General features: G+C 51.0%; 1 protein-coding gene across 2 annotated transcripts; it reads right to left on the reverse strand.

Annotated features, from left to right (window-relative positions):
- Nucleotides 1–1,786: 1,786 nt before the first annotated feature.
- On the reverse strand, nucleotides 1,787–16,365 carry PEX19 (peroxisomal biogenesis factor 19). Of its 2 annotated transcripts, XM_083477263.1 has the most exons (8): nucleotides 16,062–16,365; nucleotides 12,353–12,462; nucleotides 11,370–11,535; nucleotides 7,267–7,352; nucleotides 5,756–5,917; nucleotides 4,071–4,247; nucleotides 3,553–3,597; nucleotides 1,787–2,960 (listed from the first exon to the last, which is right to left on the reverse strand). In XM_083477263.1, exons 1-8 carry the CDS (start codon nucleotides 16,348–16,350, stop codon nucleotides 2,874–2,876), a joined length of 1,122 nt encoding a protein of 373 aa, XP_083333389.1. In that variant the 5' UTR covers nucleotides 16,351–16,365; the 3' UTR covers nucleotides 1,787–2,873. The 2 variants fall into 2 exon arrangements, with proteins under 2 accessions (XP_083333389.1, XP_083333390.1); XM_083477264.1 differs by lacking the exons at nucleotides 1,787–2,960; nucleotides 3,553–3,597 and adding an exon at nucleotides 3,644–3,660 and having other exon boundaries at nucleotides 4,040–4,247.
- Nucleotides 16,366–17,053: the final 688 nt, after the last annotated feature.

The following is a 17,053-nucleotide window of genomic DNA, read 5'->3' on the forward strand; positions in this document are numbered from 1 at the left end:
AAAAAACAATCATTAAAATATATCGTATTGTTTCATTATATAGTATAATATGTTGCTGTTGTTGTTCAACCACCATCACGATCCGGCTCCCCCATTTTTATTTCTAGGTTCCAGTCCTCCTTTCAAGGCTTCCAGGTTGTCTCATGTGGCAGAGAGTTCCGCAGTCCAACTCTGGGCTGCGTCAAGGAGGACTTTCTGTCATTCAGCTTCACAGCATATCCATGAGTTCACAGCTGTCCATGGAGACACAGCAGCCTGGCTGCTGAATCAAACGAAAAGGAGGGGGGCATCTCGTCCAGCATGCTGTGCTTACTATGATCAACCTGATACTTATGGGGAGCAGGAGAAGAGCAGTCTGCCTCTCTTTCAAATCAGAACCAGGGAAGGCGGTGACAGTCCTGTGTGAGTGTCTGGAGGCAGTTGGAGGATGGATGGTGGCTAACAGATTGAGGTGGAATCCTGACAAGACAGAAGTACTGTTTTGGGGGGCAGGTGTGGGGGACTCCCTGGTCCTGAATGGGGTCACTGTGCCCCTGAAGGATCAGGTGCGCAGCCTGGGAGTCACTTTGGACTCACAGCTGTCCATGGAGGCACAGATCAAATTTGTGTCCAGGGCAGCTGTCCACCAACTCCACCTGGTACGCAGGCTGAGACCCTACCTGCCCACAGACTGTCTCGCCAGAGTGGTGCGTGCTCTGGTTATCTGGTTATTGGACTACTGCAATGCGCTCTACGTGGGGCTCCCTTTGAAGGTGACTCGGAAACTACAACTAATCCACAATGCTGCAGCCAGACTGGTGACTGGGAGCGGCCGCCGAGACCACATAACACCGGTCTTGAAAGACCTACATTGGCTCCCAGTACATTTCCGAGCACAATTCAAAGTGTTGGAAAACTTGTCAAAATATCAAGAAAATTGAAAGTTTTACAGTGCACAGATGAAAATTTAAAGTTACAGTATATTAAGTTAAAGGATCATGAGAAAACAAAGAGGGAAAGAAATTGCTGACTTAAATAATTGAACTGGAATATAAAAAAGGGAGGTATGAGGAGGTCAGGGAAACAAGGATATGAATGTAAGCTTTAGAAAGATTGATTCATTTTCCTTTTCTTCTTTTTAAGTGTTTTTTATTCCTTTTTTCTGTATTTTGTATTTTCCTTGTATTTTTATTTTTTGTTTTTGTGTAATTCTTTTTCTCTCTGAAATTTTAATAAATATAATTTAAAAAAAAGAAAGTTTTACAGTGCAAAGGAGGTGCCTGCTTAATATCAAGGAGCAGGGAGTTCCAGAGATTGATTCCCTACAAGTACATAATGGTCTCGGACCAGATAATTCGCACATCATGCTTTGCAATCTGCTGGAAAGGCCTTGTTTGCTGCGCCACGAAGGGTCTTTGGGGTGGGGCTTTCTTGGTGGTGGCTCCTTGCCTGTCGAACTTCCTCCCCAAATGGCATCAGGTTAACTTCCGTGCAAGGATCATAGAACTATAGTTGGAAGGGACCTTCAAGGGCCAACTAGTCCACTCCCCTGCCATGCAGGAATTAATGTTTTGGCATCACATCAAAATGCACTTGTGACAGCTGCAACTTTTGGGAAGTATCTTAAAGACGCGAACTATGTCCAGAATTTCCTGGACATAGCTGGCGATTTGTCAGTCGGAAGCAGGGTCCTAGGGGAACTCGCTGAAATTATTCTCACGCAAAACAGGGTGTCTGGAGTAAGCCTTGACTTCTCTCTCTCCACACACACAGCGTTTCATCAAAAGAAAATGCAGGGAAGCAAAAAGAGGATCAGCATTTCCGCCTTTATTTTTAATAATTATCCTTACACACACTCACAAACACCCCTCCCTCTGAGGTTCTGCCCGTCTCAGGAAGGAGAGTAGACATAAACTCCAGAGCCCACCCTACCAGTCCTGGCAGGGATGAGGACGGCATCGCCCCCCCCCCCGACTGACCTCTCCTGGCTTTCTCTCTGGCCAAGCCCAAGTTCCCGGGGGCCCAGAGATGGAGAGGCACCAAGAGAGGGGCAGTGTTAACCAGAGGGGCAGGCAGGGTTAGTATTGAAAAGTGGGGAGAGAGGGCACCCAGCAGCTGTTTCGGGGAGGGACGTTTTCAATGCCCCCATTTAAATCAGTGCTTTCTGAAAATCGCCTCGGCTAGGCATCCCCCCTGGGGCTCAGGTGGGGCCGCTGGACGCTCCCTCTTCCTCCCTGCCAGGTGCGGAGGGGATTCGGGTCCAGCGCCAACACTTCTTGTGTGGCCCAAAACCGTCACAGAACTTCGAAGGAGCGGCGCCGGCCGGCTTCCAAAAGGCAGATTCCAGGGAACCCCAGGCAAAAAAAGGAGGACCTGCTGTTCTGCTGTTCCTGAGAACTGTAGGCCTGGCCCGTTGGTGGCTGCTGTCGCCTTCTCTGACCCCCCAGCACCCCCCTCACCTGCCTGGCTCCCTCAAGAGCCAACCAGGGGAGCAATTGACACACACACGACTGCTGAGCTCCATCTGTTAATCGGTCCAGGGTAGGGAAGGAGAGGGAAAGAAGTGGGGTGTCTCTTGCACCCCCGCATACACACACACACACACCCCAGGACCCCAGAGACGGCAGCAGCATGTCCATTTACATCCCTTGAGACTTTCTGAAAGCCTCTGACTTGTATCATCCTATTTGGATTTTTTCTTATAAAGTTCCCCCGCACACATACGTATTAACACAGTCAGCCCAGCCCATTTTAGGCACCTGGTGATTGAAGAAAACCAAAATAAAAGGAGGTGGGGAGGGGGAGAGAGAATCAGCCCCCCCAACCCCGGACACAGTAACGCCCCTCCGGGGACCCCTCTGCCGCGTTCCTCCCGGTCCGCTCGCTCTGTGGGGTCACATTATCTGGCACTGGTCTCCTCCTCCCGAACTGGCTGCGTCTGGCAGGTTCATTCCCTCCAGGTCGAAGTTCAGGCCGGGGGGCTGCAGGAGGAAGAAGATGGAGAGAAGGAGGAGATCAGCCGGGACCCCTGCATTGCAGGGGGTTGGAATAGATGACCCACAGGTGTCCCTCACAACTGTGCCATTCTATGGAATATTTCCTGTTGTGCCGGAAGGACATTAACCAACAAATTGCAAGAAAGGAGATTCTGACTAAACCTCAGGAAGAGCTTTCTGAGCACAAGAGCCGTTTGGCAGAGGAATGGGCCCCGTCTGAACGTTGGCGCTCCTTCGCTGGAGGTTTCCAAGCAGAGGTTTGTTGGCCACCTGCCAGGGATGCTTTTGCTGCGATTCTGGGGGGGGGGGGGGTTTGGACTAGATGACCCTGGCGTATCCCTTCCAACCCCACCATTCTTTGATTGGCGTGCAGGAAGGAAAGGCGTGGGCAGAATTAAGAAGGGAGCTGTGGTCCAGCTACATCTGGAGGAAGGAAGGAAGGGAATGCGGGCAGGACAGGGGGGAGAGAGAGAGACAGAGAGAGAGAGAGGAAGGAAGGAAGGAAGGAAGGAAGGAAGGAAGGAAGGAAGGAAGGAAGGAAGGGAGGGGTCGCCATCTGCCCCTGGCCCAAACTCACCGATTCTCCCGCCAGTTCCTTGGGGGGGTGGCCGAGGTCTTGGAGCTGGAAGGCAGACAAAACAGGCAGCGGCATCAGCAAGGGAACCATGGCAGGGGACTCAATATCCTGCCCCCCCCCCCCCGTGTTAGGATATTGATGTTCCGTTCCACCTTAACAGATGTGTGGAACTGTTGTATGTCATATGTCTGTTTACATTCCAGCACTGCTTACTGGGAACTTCCGTTTGTGCATATAGCTTTTGCTTATGCTGCTTGCTTGGTCATGAAAGGGAGAAGACATGTTTTTCCTCTTGTCCTGATGTATGCCGAATAAAATGCTTGTGAATATGCTTTACACAGCCTCTCCCTGCCACTTCTGTCGTGCGTTTACTCTGCTGAAGCTCTGGGTTGCAGGTTCATGCTGCACCAAGGACTGGAGTTTGGCCGGTGGGCTGGAGCCAGCTGGGGGCTTGCCAACTGCCCCCGATTCTTAGCAGCATCCCAACACCCAGACCCTCTCCCCAGCCCCCTACCCACCTGCTGCATGAGGTCTAGGACCATCTCGAAGCGGGCCTTGTGCTCTGTGTCCCCGTCGGTGGGCAGCTCGGCCTCAAACTGCTCACAGATCCTGCCCATGATGCTGTGCTGCTCCTGGTACTTCTCAAACTGCTCCTGTGGCAGGGAGTCGCGGTGGCTCTGCAGCCACTCTGGGTACTGGGGGAGGAAAAGAAAGGAGGGTGGGCTACGCTGCTCCTACATGGACCATAGGAAGCCGGACTTGGGCTCATCTTCTTCAGGACTGTCTACACCAGGGGTGGGCAACCTAAGGCCCGGGGGCCAGACCCAATCACCTTCTAAATCCAGCCTGTGGACGGTCTGGGAATCAGCGTGTTTTTACAGGAGTAGAATGTGTCCTTTGATTTAAAATGCAACTCTGGGTTATGTGTGAGGCAAAGGAATTTGTTCATTCCCCCTCCCCCCAAAAAAGATATAGTCTGGCCCACCACATGGTCTGGGTGATGGTGGACCGGCCCCCTGCTGAAAAAGGTTGCTGACCCCTGGTCTACACTAAGTGTTAGGATATTTCTGTTCCACCTTAAAAGGGAGCAGGCTGTGAGTCACAGAGTCTGCGTATTTCCTGTTCACAGGATGTTTATGTTTTCTGTTGCTTTCGTTTCTCTCTGTGTCGGAGACACTGACGCAGGCAGTCATGTCTTTCTTTGTTCTGATCAACGCTGAATAAAACTTGTAAATAGTGCTCTCCTGAGTGCGACTTTTGCTGTGCATTATCTGCTGATAAGAGTGTGCATGAGCTCTGGAATGTGGCAAGATATTTTCTAGAAACTCATGTCGCTAATTGCTGATACTGCGTGCCTACGGGAGATCGATGGATCGTCCGGCAGACGGCTTGGGGCCATGATGGATTTTGTCTCCCTGGCAGTATCCCAACACTAAGTGGCAGGCATGGCTCTCCAGGGTTTCAGACGGGCATCTTTCAGACAGCCACACCTGGAGAAGCACTGAACCCGGGTCCTTCTGCTTGCTCTTTATCACTGAGCGATGGCCCTTTCCACTAAAAATGAAGCAGGTTCCCAGTCCTCATTGTTCTAGTGTTGCTTTAAACACAGTATGATAAAATACGATAATCTTTATTGTCATTGTCCCATACAGAACAACGATATTGGGGGGGGGGGGAATCTACACCAGACATTCTAAAACCCACAAGCCTGCTATCCCAGCTATCCCAAACTGGTTAGCCCCCTAAAAACTCTGATACCCCATTTTTAAAATACAATATACTCCCATAGAGACTCCTTACACTTAAAACCAAAATCGCATTTGGATAGAAACTGTTTCTCAGGCGGCTGGTCCTGGTCTTTATAACCCTGGACCTTCTTCTAGGAGGCAGAAGCCGAAAGAGATCATTTCCGGGGTGCGCACTATCCTGCGCTATCTCTGCAGCTTTCTTATGGCACCAGGAAGCGTAGATTTGATCCAAGGTGGGAAGAGTGCACCCAATTATTCTCTCCGCAGTCTTGACAACCCTGGACAGCATTGGTTTTTCTGGGAATGTAGGGAGCAGCCTTACACCGAGTTCAGACCATTAAGCCCATCTACGCTCCTTTCCCATCCCTGCTTAGGATGCCAGGGGCTGATCCTGGGACCTTCTGCATTCAAGGCAGCTGTTCTGCCACTGAGCCACATGTGTCCCCCCCCCTTACTTTCTCCGTGATCTCCTTCAGGGAGGGGTAGAGCACGTCTTTCGACAGCAGGTTCTGCATGATGCTTTGCATGATGGGCAGGAGACTCCCTTCGCCGTCTCCCTCCTCCAAGCCGAGGCCTTCCATGGTCTTCGCAAGCTCCTCCTCAGAAACGCTGGAGTTCTGCGGGAGAAGGAAGGGGGGGGCTGCTAAGGAGGCCGGGCGAGGAAGCCAACCTCTTCACGGAAGGAAAAGGCAAGAGATGACCTACAGCCCCGCCAGCTACGTTCTAAGCCCACTGCCCCATAGGAGGCTACCAACTCGGATGGCTTTAAAAGAGGATCAGACAAATTCATGGAGGAAGGGCGGATCCTGCTCTGGGGGTTTCCCTTGCCAGAGAGGCGCATGCTCTGGTTATCTCCCGCTTGGACTACTGCAATGCGCTCTCTGTGGGGCTACCATTGAAGGTGACCAGAAACTACAACTAATCCAGAATGCGGCAGCCAGACTGGGAGCAGCCGCCAAGACCACATAACACCAGTCTTGAAAGATCTTCATTGGCTCCCAGTACGTTTCCGAGCACAATTCAAAGTGTTGGTGCTGATCCTGAAAGCCCTAAAGCAGGCATAGGCAAACTTGGCCCTCTAGATGTTTTTGGGACTACAACTCCCATCATCCCTAGCTAACAGGACCAGGGGTCAGGGATGATGGGAGTTGTAGTCCCAAAACATCTGGAGGCCGAGTTTGCCTATGCCTGCCCTAAACAGCCCCAGCCCAGTAGACCTGAAGGAGCGTCTCCACCTCCATCGTCCAGCCTGGACACTGAGGTCCAGATCCGAGGGTCTTCTGGCAGTTCCCTCCCTGCGAGAAGTAAGGTTACAGGGAACCAGGCAGAGGGCCTTCTCGGTGGTGGCACCTGCCCTGTGGAACGCCCTCCCATCAGATGTCAAGGCAACAAACAACTATTTTACTTTTAAAAGACAACTGACGGCGGCCCTGTTTAGGGAAGTTTTTAATGTCTGACGCTGTATTGTTTTCAATATTCGGTTGGAAGCCGCCCAGAGTGGCTGGGGAAACTGAGCCAGATGGGTGGGGTATAAATAAATTATTATTATTATTATTAGTTCTCAAAAGTGCCCCCAAAGGAATCTCCCATGTGGGACCCTGAGCACAACAGCAGCTCTGCAGTTCCCCGCCACCTGTTATTCTGTGGTAGACTGCTCTTGGGCATGGAGGTTCTGCTATCAGAGCAGACCTCCGCATGGCGACCCTGGCCTTCTGGATCAGGCCAGCGTCCCATCTACTCCCAGCTAACCAAATGCCCCAAGTGGAATCCCGCAAGCGGGCCCTGGGTGCAAGAGAAGCAGCAGCGCTCTCCCCGCTTGCAGTGAGGGCAGCCACTGGGATTTGTTGCTTCTCGCACCCCAAACAGACGTTGACGAAACGGGGTCTGCAGAGTGGATCCCCTGCTGGAAACGCAGAGGAAGCATTTCGGAGAAGCCAGGGAGACAGAAAGGGGTTCAGGGGTTTACCTGGAGGTCGTCTGCATTCTTTGCCAAGCCGCTGAGCGTCTCTTTCAGGCAGGAAGTGAACTCCTGCTGGGAGCTGGAGTCGCTTCCTGCAAAAAAGCAAGGGAGGAAAGTGTTTAAGAAGAGACCCCTGGAGAGGAAAATTGTCAGGGGTTTAGGAACAGAAGCACGGGCAAGGGAGGAAACAGAGAGCGAAGGGGAGGAGGCAGAAGAAAAGATGAGTGACGACGACGACCCGAGATCTCCTAGTCTTTCCAGTGAATCAGAGGATTCACAGAAAGGAGCACCAGTGGCGAGGGCAAGGGGGGAGTCTAGGGGGGCACCCCAGGAAGACAGAGCCAGAGAGGACTCAGGGGGGAGCAGCTGGAAATCGGGACCAGCGTCACCGCCAGGAAGCAGGGAAGAGGAAGGGAGCCAGGGGGGAAGCGCTGGCAGCTCACCACAGGAGGGAGGACATGAGTCAGGAGTGGCCACACCTCCACAGGAGGGAGGACATGAGTCGGGGATGGCCACACCTCCATCGGGGAGCGAAGAAACGGTTGAGAGGAAAGTGGAAGGTTGGGCGCGCGCGCCAAGTTCAAATGCAGAGGAAGGCGGCGCAGTAAGCAGCCCCGAAAGAGAGCCAGATCCTAAAGCCCGGCGCAAGGAGGCAGGAGGGTCTGGGTCAGCGTCAGAAGAATCCCGGAAGGAAGAAGCCCCGGGGGGTAGAGGGACCCAGAGGAGGACAGTCAGGAGGAAAAGGTGGAGCAAGGCTAGGATATTAAGTTGGTGCACACAGGGCGGAGACTCAGACGGAGCTTCGCCGACCTAGCTACTAGGCGTAGAGTTGCGCGCAGCAGCGTGAGAATGGAAACTGTAATTCAATAAAGACTTTTACTTAATGACCGCTGGCTAGCGTGATCCTCTGTGAGCTAGGATCTTCAAGCAGCTCTGACAAAAATGCATTTGGTTTTAAAATGAAAAATATTATTTATATGTTTAGACCAATTCTATACCACTTAATAAGTTTTCTTAAATATATAAATCTCTTACGTGGTGTACGAAAATCTAAAGCGACGACTAACAACTTGAACGACAAATTGTACAAAAATATAAAGCCACACACACACATTTATATATGTAAATCCTGAGAAAGTTGAAGCAGTTTTAATCTGATCTGGTGTTTCAACTTATGCAGGTTTTAAAGCACTGTCGTGATTTTTTCTTGATTTTACTGTTTTATCTTTTTGGTAAATCGCTTTGAGGGTTGTCGTTTGTTTACACAATCAAGCAGTGTATAATTTTTACGAAATAAATGACCCAGCGTCAGTTCCTTCCGCTTCTGACACACCTGCTCTCTCGGCCTCTTTGCTCTCACCCAGGAGCCTGAAACAGGATGCAACCTCACCGCTCCCCCTGTCTTTATTCTGAAAGGGCACCAGAAATCCTGCAACGGGGATTTGGAGACCCCAAGGGCCTGAGACTCGCTTGAGGCAAGAAGGGGTTCCCACAAAACATCCACGAACTGCCATGGCAAAGGTCACAATTCTGGGCTGAGTTGCCCTGGTGCCCCCAAATCCACCCGTCGGAAAAGTTGCTTTAAGTTGGGCAACACTGGCATTCTGACTCAAGTTCAGGAAGAACTTTCCAGGGGTAAGAGCCATTGGATAGAGGAGCAGACAACCTTGGAAGGTTGTGGGCGAGATCTCTTTCAGACTAAGCTGCTTCTGGCAAACCAGAGCAGCGCACGGAAACGCCATTTACCTTCCCGCCAGAGCGGTACCTATTTATCTGCTTGCACTTTGACATGCTTTCGAACTGCTAGGTTGGCAGGAGCAGGGACCGAGCAACGGGAGCTCACCCCGTCACGGGGATTCGAACCGCTGACCTTCTGATCTCAAGTCCTAGGTTCTGTGGTTTAACCCACAGCGCCACCCATGTCCCCACATACAATTCTACGTGTAGCAACAACAGCAGCAGCTCTCCTGGCCAAATTCTGTGCAACTGCCATAAAACTTAGGGAACATGCTGTACTACTAAAATGATTAAGGTTTTAAATGACAATTTTAGGTTATATTTTAGATTTAATGTATATTTTTAACTGCCACTATATCTGAATTGTCTCTGTTATACCCAATTGCAATTCAATGTATTCCTGTTGTGTTTTATGATTTTCCTGATATTGTAAGTGAGCCAGAACTGGTCTGTGGCCGTAATAATAAAATTCATTCATTCATTCAGATTCAGCTCTCCTTCGTTGGAGGTTTTTAAGCAGACGTTGGAAGCCCACACAGCATTTTCACTAGTTTGAACTCACTCAGCTGAGTCTGCGGTTAGAAAATGCATGGATCTCTTTGGGACATCCAGGCATTTTTAGCTAACCAGTGGGAGTCCGGTTATGTTTGTGTGTGTGTTTTGAAGAGCATTCTTTTCAAAGAGCCCCTTTCAAAGTGTCAGTTTTAACACATATTTTTTATTTAAGTAACAGCATAGCGGTACGATCTCTTGATTGATGTAAAGCAGCATGAAAGGTGCTGGGTCTAATGTTCAGATGGAGGTCTCTTAGCTTTGCTTTATAAATGTGTGTGATGCTTAGGGTGGGTGGGAAAGCACCCCCACATTTATTTTGAGAAGCGTGGAAGTCTTCGTTTTGAGAAGGACGGGGTGTGAGTGTGGGCTGCTGTCCTCCGAACATTTTGGGATGTTGTCTCATGGAATTGTGGAGTTGGAAGGGACCTCCACAGGTCATCTAGTCCAGCCTCCCCCAATGCAGGAATTTCAGCTCAAGCATCCAGGACTGATGGCCGTCCGACCTCTGCTTAAAAAACTCCAAGGGAGGAGAGTCCACAACCTTCGAGGAAGACCCTTCCACTGTTGAGCAGCTCTTACTGTCAGAAAGTTCTTCCTGATGTTGAGTCAGAATCTACTTTCTTGTAACTTGAAGCCATGGGTGCGAGTCCTGCCCTCCAGAGCAGGAGAACACAAGCATGTTCCCTCCTCCATGTGACAGCCCTTAAGATACCTGTTCTCCAGGCTAAGCTGTCAGGAGCTTCTCCTACACTCGAGTAGGACCCTGGCAGAGACACATGCCCAGCTGGCATTTTCTCTCCCTCCTGGTCAATTGTTCAGGAGCTTCAAAAGCTTTCTTCAGCCTGGACATCACAGCAACCAATGCCAGCCGACACCGGCACACTTAGGGATCCGCAGAGTTTGCGCAGTTGTGTAACAGACCTCAGCAACTCAGCATTTTGGCTAATCTACATTATTTGCATATAAACACACACGGAGCACTGCAACGTGGCTCCCTCTCTCTCTAGCATCAGACAGCAAAGAGAAAAGGAACAAAGGACAATAGTCCCACTTCACGGAACACAGGAACACAAACATCCTGTCTCTGTCACTTTCCACTCTGTGGAGTCAAAACATATACTGTCATGTGATAGACAAAAATCCCATGACTGCAATAACGGAGCAGGAATTCTAACATCCGCAGCTCCCTCAACCATTCCTTGGCTTCCAGACCCTTGACCATCTCAGTCACCCTCCTCTGCACACGCTCCATCTTTTCAATATCCTCCTCCAACGGAGGTGCCCAGAACTGGACACTGGACACCGGACTCCAGGAGGGGTCTGACCACGGCAGAATAGAGCAGGACTATCACTTCCCTTGGGACGCGGGTGGCACTGTGAGTTAAACCACAGAGCCTAGGACTTGCTGATCAGAAGGTCGCGGTTCGAATCCCCGCGACGGGGTGAGCTCCCGTTGCTCGGTCCCTGCTCCTGCCAACCTAGCAGTTCGAAAGCGCATCAAAGTGCAAGTAGATAAATAGGTACCACTCCGGCGGAAAGCGGCTTAGTCATGTTGGCCACATGACCCGGAAGCTGTATGCTGGCTCCCTTGGCCAGTAAAGCGAGATGAGCGCCACAACCCCAGAGTCTGTCACAACTGGACCTAATGGTCAGGGGTCCCTTGACCTTTTTATCCCTTCCCTTGATCTGGGCACTAGACTCTTCTCTTTCTAGCAATGCCCAGCTGGAGGGAGCAAGTTCAGACCCTGCCTGGCTTTCCGCTAAGAAGAGGGGCGAAGAAAGGATCTCAAGAAACTCCCCCAAAGCAACTCGCTCACCGACTCTGCCTGCTGCTTCGGAGAGCTTCTGGAACTGCTCCACCAGGTGGGGTTCCTCCTCGGCCAACTCCTTCATGGCCTTCTCAAACTCCGCCGTGGCCTGGGAGGCCAGTTCGCTATCGAAGAGGTCCTGAAAGAACTTCTCCTGCGAGGCAAAGAGGGAATCCTGGGAAGAGAAAAGGTGAAATGGGTGAGGCGAGATGGGGGGCTCAGCACCCCCTGGATTTAAGCAGAGGGGAAGCCCTGAGTCTTGCCCTGACCAATCCACACGAATAGCCCACAAAACATTTGCCTAGGCAGCTGGCAAAGTCCAGGGCCAAAAGGAAAATAAATCCATCGGGTCTTAAGAACTTTCCTGTCCACTCGCCTGGAAACAAAACTCACTCGCCAGAGGAGAGCAAGGCAAGGAGCTATTTAGGAGCTCAAATCAGCGCCACACTCGGCCCTCTCTGACAGCTGCACTAGTTCTTGTGTGGCCTAATGGGCCCATTTTACAGAGCGGGAACTGCAAATGGTTCTCAGGATCAAGAACATGGATAGGCATACTAAGGCCCGGGGGCCGGATACGGCCCAATCGCCTTCTAAATCAGCCCGCAGACGGTCCAGGAATCAGCATGTTTTTGCATGAGTAAAATGTGTCCTTTTATTTAAAATGCATCTCTGGGTTATTTGTGGGGCATAGGAATTTGTTCATTCCCCCCCCTTCAAAATATAGTCCGGCCCCCCACAAGGTCTGAGGGACAGTGGGCCGGCCCCCTGCTGAAAAAGTTTGCTGACCCCTGATCAAGAAGCTGTAGGCTGTTTCAGCAACGGGGAGAAGAAGCAACAGGCAGTCAGAGGTCCTGTCCCTGTGCGACCCTCGACCCCTGCCGAGCCAAGACCCCCAAGGTCCGTCTCCTTGGGAGCAAGGGGCTGCCCTCTCTCCCCCAGCTGCCCCACACATCCCCACATTCCCAGGGGGGCTCTCAGGTCGCCTGCCCTACCTTGGCAGCATCTCCAGGCGATTTCTCAGAGACGCTGGCGTCCCCGACGGAGGCAGTTGAAGGGGGCGGTGATGGGACTGGCTTGGCCTTGTCAAAGTCATCAAGGGCACCTAGAGGGGGGGAGAGAAAGAAGAGTGATGATGCAAGGTGGGGGGGGCATTATTGAAACAGACGCCCCCACATGAGGGAGCAGACGTGAGCAGGTACGCATCTCCCCTAAATCCAGAAGGCAAGAGAGGGGTTTCTTTGCTGGGGGGCCAGGGTGGGATTTCCCCAAGGAAAAGGCACCTTCTGGAGGCTTCCCAGCACACAATGGTTCAGGAAGAACCCCCCACCCTGGTGTTTCCCAAAGGGGGCGATATCACTCCCTGGGGGGGCGCTGTAATGATCCAGGGGGTGGGAGAAGCAATTGGGGGGGGGGCGTTGAGTAAAAATAAGGGAGCAGTGGAAGAATAAAATTTTGAACAACCGTTTGCACACATTTTATCTGTTGCATAATGATGCTGACTGATGTAACATGAAGTCACCGTGATTATTTTCCAAATAAACACACAAAATGCAAGTTATAACCGATCAGTCCGCCGAATGTTGCCACGTTTTGATAAATAATGCTATAATTTCAAGCTCCAAGGTGCCTTATTTACAACATCTTTCTTTACTATTTTTATTTCTATTTTCTTTTTTTTGTTTGTTTTATTTATTTATTTTTATTTTATTTTATATTTATTTTATTTTATTTTTATTTTGCAGGACGTAGGGTGGAAATATAGATACATAAAAGAACGCAGATTTGTCACTGCTGCATTTCTCTCTTCACTTAAAGTAGGCAAATTTAATGGCCAAATCCGCTTCCGATCTCCTCCTGAATCCGCCCAGATCCTGAGCAGAGTCTCCTTTCCAGACTCCAGCTGGGAAGGAAGGAGCGAGTGCGAGGAGGCGTTGTGGGAAGAGGGGACCCGGAGGCCAGGATCCTGCCCCTATTGAGCTCCAGGCAGATCCTGGCTCCAGTTTGCCTAAGCCAAAGCGGGTTTTCTAAAAGAACGGAAAGCCCAAGCGTTCAATCTGGCAGGGCTGCGAAATGACAGAAAACCTGCAATGATCCTCTCCGACACACTAAAGTCCTTACAAAAGGAGATAAAAGTTCAAAGCAGTGATGCAACTGAAAGAACCACCTCCAGACTCTTGCCTCACCCAAGAGGAACACGTTGCCAGCGTTGCATTGAGCAACAACAACAATCCCTGCGGAATAGGGGCGCTGGATGAGGTCCAGGGAGAGGCCCGGGTTCCAATCCTGCCACTCCGCCAGGGAGGAGTGTGACCGCTGCCTTTCAAGCTCACAAGGTTGTCGTGGGGATTAAAGTGGGGGGGGGGCAACGCACGCCACCTTGGGGGAAAGGTGGGTCAAAATGTGCCCCACAGCAAAACGCGCATCACATTCTTATTTTTTCGCTATTTATGTATTGATTCATAAAATCGATATACCACTGATGGCGTTAGAAAAAAAAATCCTCATAAAGAGGAAAACAATAAAGTTATCGGGGAAAACAGTTAAAAGCAGCTGTTGGAAACATTCAAAAAATAATTAAAATCAACAATCAGCTAAAAATTAAGAAGACTGGAGGATGAAACTGATGGACTTTGCAGAACTAGATAAACTAACAGGAAGAATTCGAAACCGGCGAAAATTCAAAATTCACAGAAGACTGGCATAAATTTACGGACTATCTGAAAAGTAGTTGTGATGACCAAATTACATTTGTAGGTTTACAGGACGTTTTGTAAGATTAATAATCGGAATTATTGCTTTATTGAATGAAAAGGATGGTGTTAGTTATGATAATTAAGGCAATATGAATTTAAGAAATGAAGAACAAATTATAAAAATGGAAGATCATCAGAGGTGCTGATGGAAGTCCAAAAAAATTGTATAAGAGATGAAATTTTGTGCAATTAATATGTTTGAATATATATATATATATATATATATATATATATATATATATATATATATATATTGCTTTCGTAGATTTTCACGGGTACAGGAATGCAGGTTTTGGTGTCTTCGGGTGTCTTCCCGTGTAAGAGTTGGGGTGTCTAGGCGACGTTTCGACGAGGTCTCACTCGTCATCTTCAGGCTGGTGCTTTCGGCTTCTTGTTACTGGAACAGAGCAGGATCTCAGTGTTTGAGTTCCTATAAATACTGTTGAGGGGGTGTGGTGTATAGCCTCCAACGTTCTGGGCAGAGAGGAAGTTCCCAGGTTAGTGTGCCTTTTCTTCTTTTGTTCCTTAATTACTTGAGGGATATCTTGAGTGATTTCTTGAGTGATATTCTGAGTACCACTTAGGTGGGTCATTAAGTATTTATAGGAACTCAAACACTGAGATCCTGCTCTGTTCCAGTAACAAGAAGCCGAAAGCACCAGCCTGAAGATGACGAGTGAGACCTCGTCGAAACGTCGCCTAGACACCCCAACTCTTACACGGGAAGACACCCGAAGACACCAAAACCTGCATATATATATATATATATATATATGACACATGTAAACATTCTGCATATCTGGATAGTCTTGTTTAAACAAAAATGTTTATAGCAGGCGCTGTAAAGAGCACAGCAAAGGCCCTGTCAAGAGGCAGGGAGTTCCACAGGGTGGGTGCCAACACACTAAGATGCTGGTTTCTTATGGCTGCAGAATGGGTGCCGTACGGCACCTGCACCAGTGCCAGCTCTGCTGGCGTAAGATGATCTCTGGTCCTGAGCTGTTAAGGGCTTATAGTGTAATATCCTGAATTTGTCGTGGCAGCAAGAAAGGGCAAGGCACAAGCGTCATAAAATATACTCATGAGTGCCAGGTGCAAATGAGCCCCCTGGCAGGAGGGTCACCTGCTGCCCCAGAGGAGCCTGAGGGCAGCCTCACCCCCCCCCTGCACCAGCCCACGCAGAAACCCTAGAAGTGTGGAGTTGCAAGGGACCCCCAAAGGTCATCCAGCCCAACCCCTGCAATGCAGGAATCTCAGCTAAATCATACATAACACATGGCCACCCAACCTCTGCTTCAAAATCCCCAGGGGGAGTGCATCATGTGGGGATGGGGAGGGGGGCACTGTGCCCAGCGATGGGGGTCTCTGTCCACTCAGCCAAGGGGGAATTTATTTTAATTTGGGGAGATGGGGCAGAGTTTCGACTCTTCCTGCTGGGACACGTTATGAGAGACCTTCCCACGTGCACACACACATAGACAGGCTTCTAACGGGGGGGGGGGAGAAATAAGCAGTATATGGGGCAGCCCCCCTTAGGGAGAAAATGTGGGGAGAGTTTCTTTCAAGGCCCCCGCAGGCGTGAACAGGGGAGGCGTGGGGGTGGGAGTCAACCCCCGTGTCAGATCCTTTGGGGGGAAGGTGGGGGATGGAGGGGGGAGTCTCTCCCCCCACCTGCCCCCCAACCAGCCGGGGAGGCCTGGCAGGCGGCAGCCCCAAGGTCAAGGTCCTTTGCGGGGAGGCTCTCTTTCTCCCTGCCCCCCTGCGGGGTGGGGCAGACCCAGACCCTTCTCACCCCGCGGCCTGACACGCGTGTCGCGACCCTGATCGTGTGAACGGGGCTGGGGGGAGGGAAGAGGGCAGTTTCGGGGCGGGGCTTGGGTTGGCGTGGGACTTGGAGGGGGTCCCCCTCTGCCCCCCACCCCCACCCCGGGGTCTCCCCCTTCCTTACTCTCGAGGAGCTCCTCCAGCTCCGCGTCCTGCTGCTGCGGCTGCTCTTGCGGGGCGGGCGCCGCCATGTCTGCCGGGAGGGAGGCGGGGAAGCCGGGCAGGAAAGCGGCTACGAAGCCTCGGCCTCCTCCTCGGGCGGAGCCAGCCGGAGCCTCGCCTTCCCTGCCGCTCCTCCGCCGCAGCTCCGCCCTCCGGGATCGGGGCCCTGCCGCTTCTCCGCGGAGCCCAATGGGTCTACTCTGAGCAGGGCTCAGATTCTCGTTGCGAACCTGTTGCAGGAATTTGTGCATAGGTTTTTTTTTTGGGGGGGGGGTTGCCCCTCCAGCAGATCTCATGCACATGCAGCCCACTAACAGAATCAGCACCATCACTTTTGTGGCTTTTGTGACTTGTCCCCACAAAACACTTCATCACAGTTTCTTCCTATCTATTCAAAGGGCCTTTGCTGCACGATATACCAAATGTAAGAATTCACTGATCCATGTACCTGTGTCCTGGCTCACTGGGAAAACTTCAGAAATTCATCTAGACCTGTGAGCTCAGCTCCTCAGCAGCCCCTCTGCCTGAGTGAGAATCCCTGGCATCCTGATACCTGAGTGCCAGACAGGTAGCCATTCCAGAAATAGCAAACCCAGATGAAGACAAAAGGGTGGGATGAACTTGGCTGGGAAACAGGGAAATGTAAAGATCTCTTTTTTTTCCACTTGCTGGGTGTTTGGTGGAGGGCAAGGGGAACCATGGGGCAGGGTCCAGGATGCTCAGATTCCTGCCATCAGACCTCCCCTTTCTTTCCTGATGTAACGGTGATGTAGTTTGGGGGGGTGTAACATAGGGATTAAAGGGACCCCTGACCATTAGGTCCAGTCGTGGCCGACTCTGGGCTTGTGGTGCTCATCTCGCTTTACTGGCCGAGGGAGCCGGCGTACAGCTTCCGGGTCATGTGGCCAGCAGGACTAAGCCGAACCAGAGCAGCACACGGAAACGCCATTAATC

The sequence above is a fragment of the Podarcis liolepis genome (assembly GCF_965112155.1).
Source record: "Podarcis liolepis genome assembly, chromosome: 15".
Classification (NCBI taxonomy): Eukaryota; Metazoa; Chordata; class Lepidosauria; order Squamata; family Lacertidae; genus Podarcis; species Podarcis liolepis.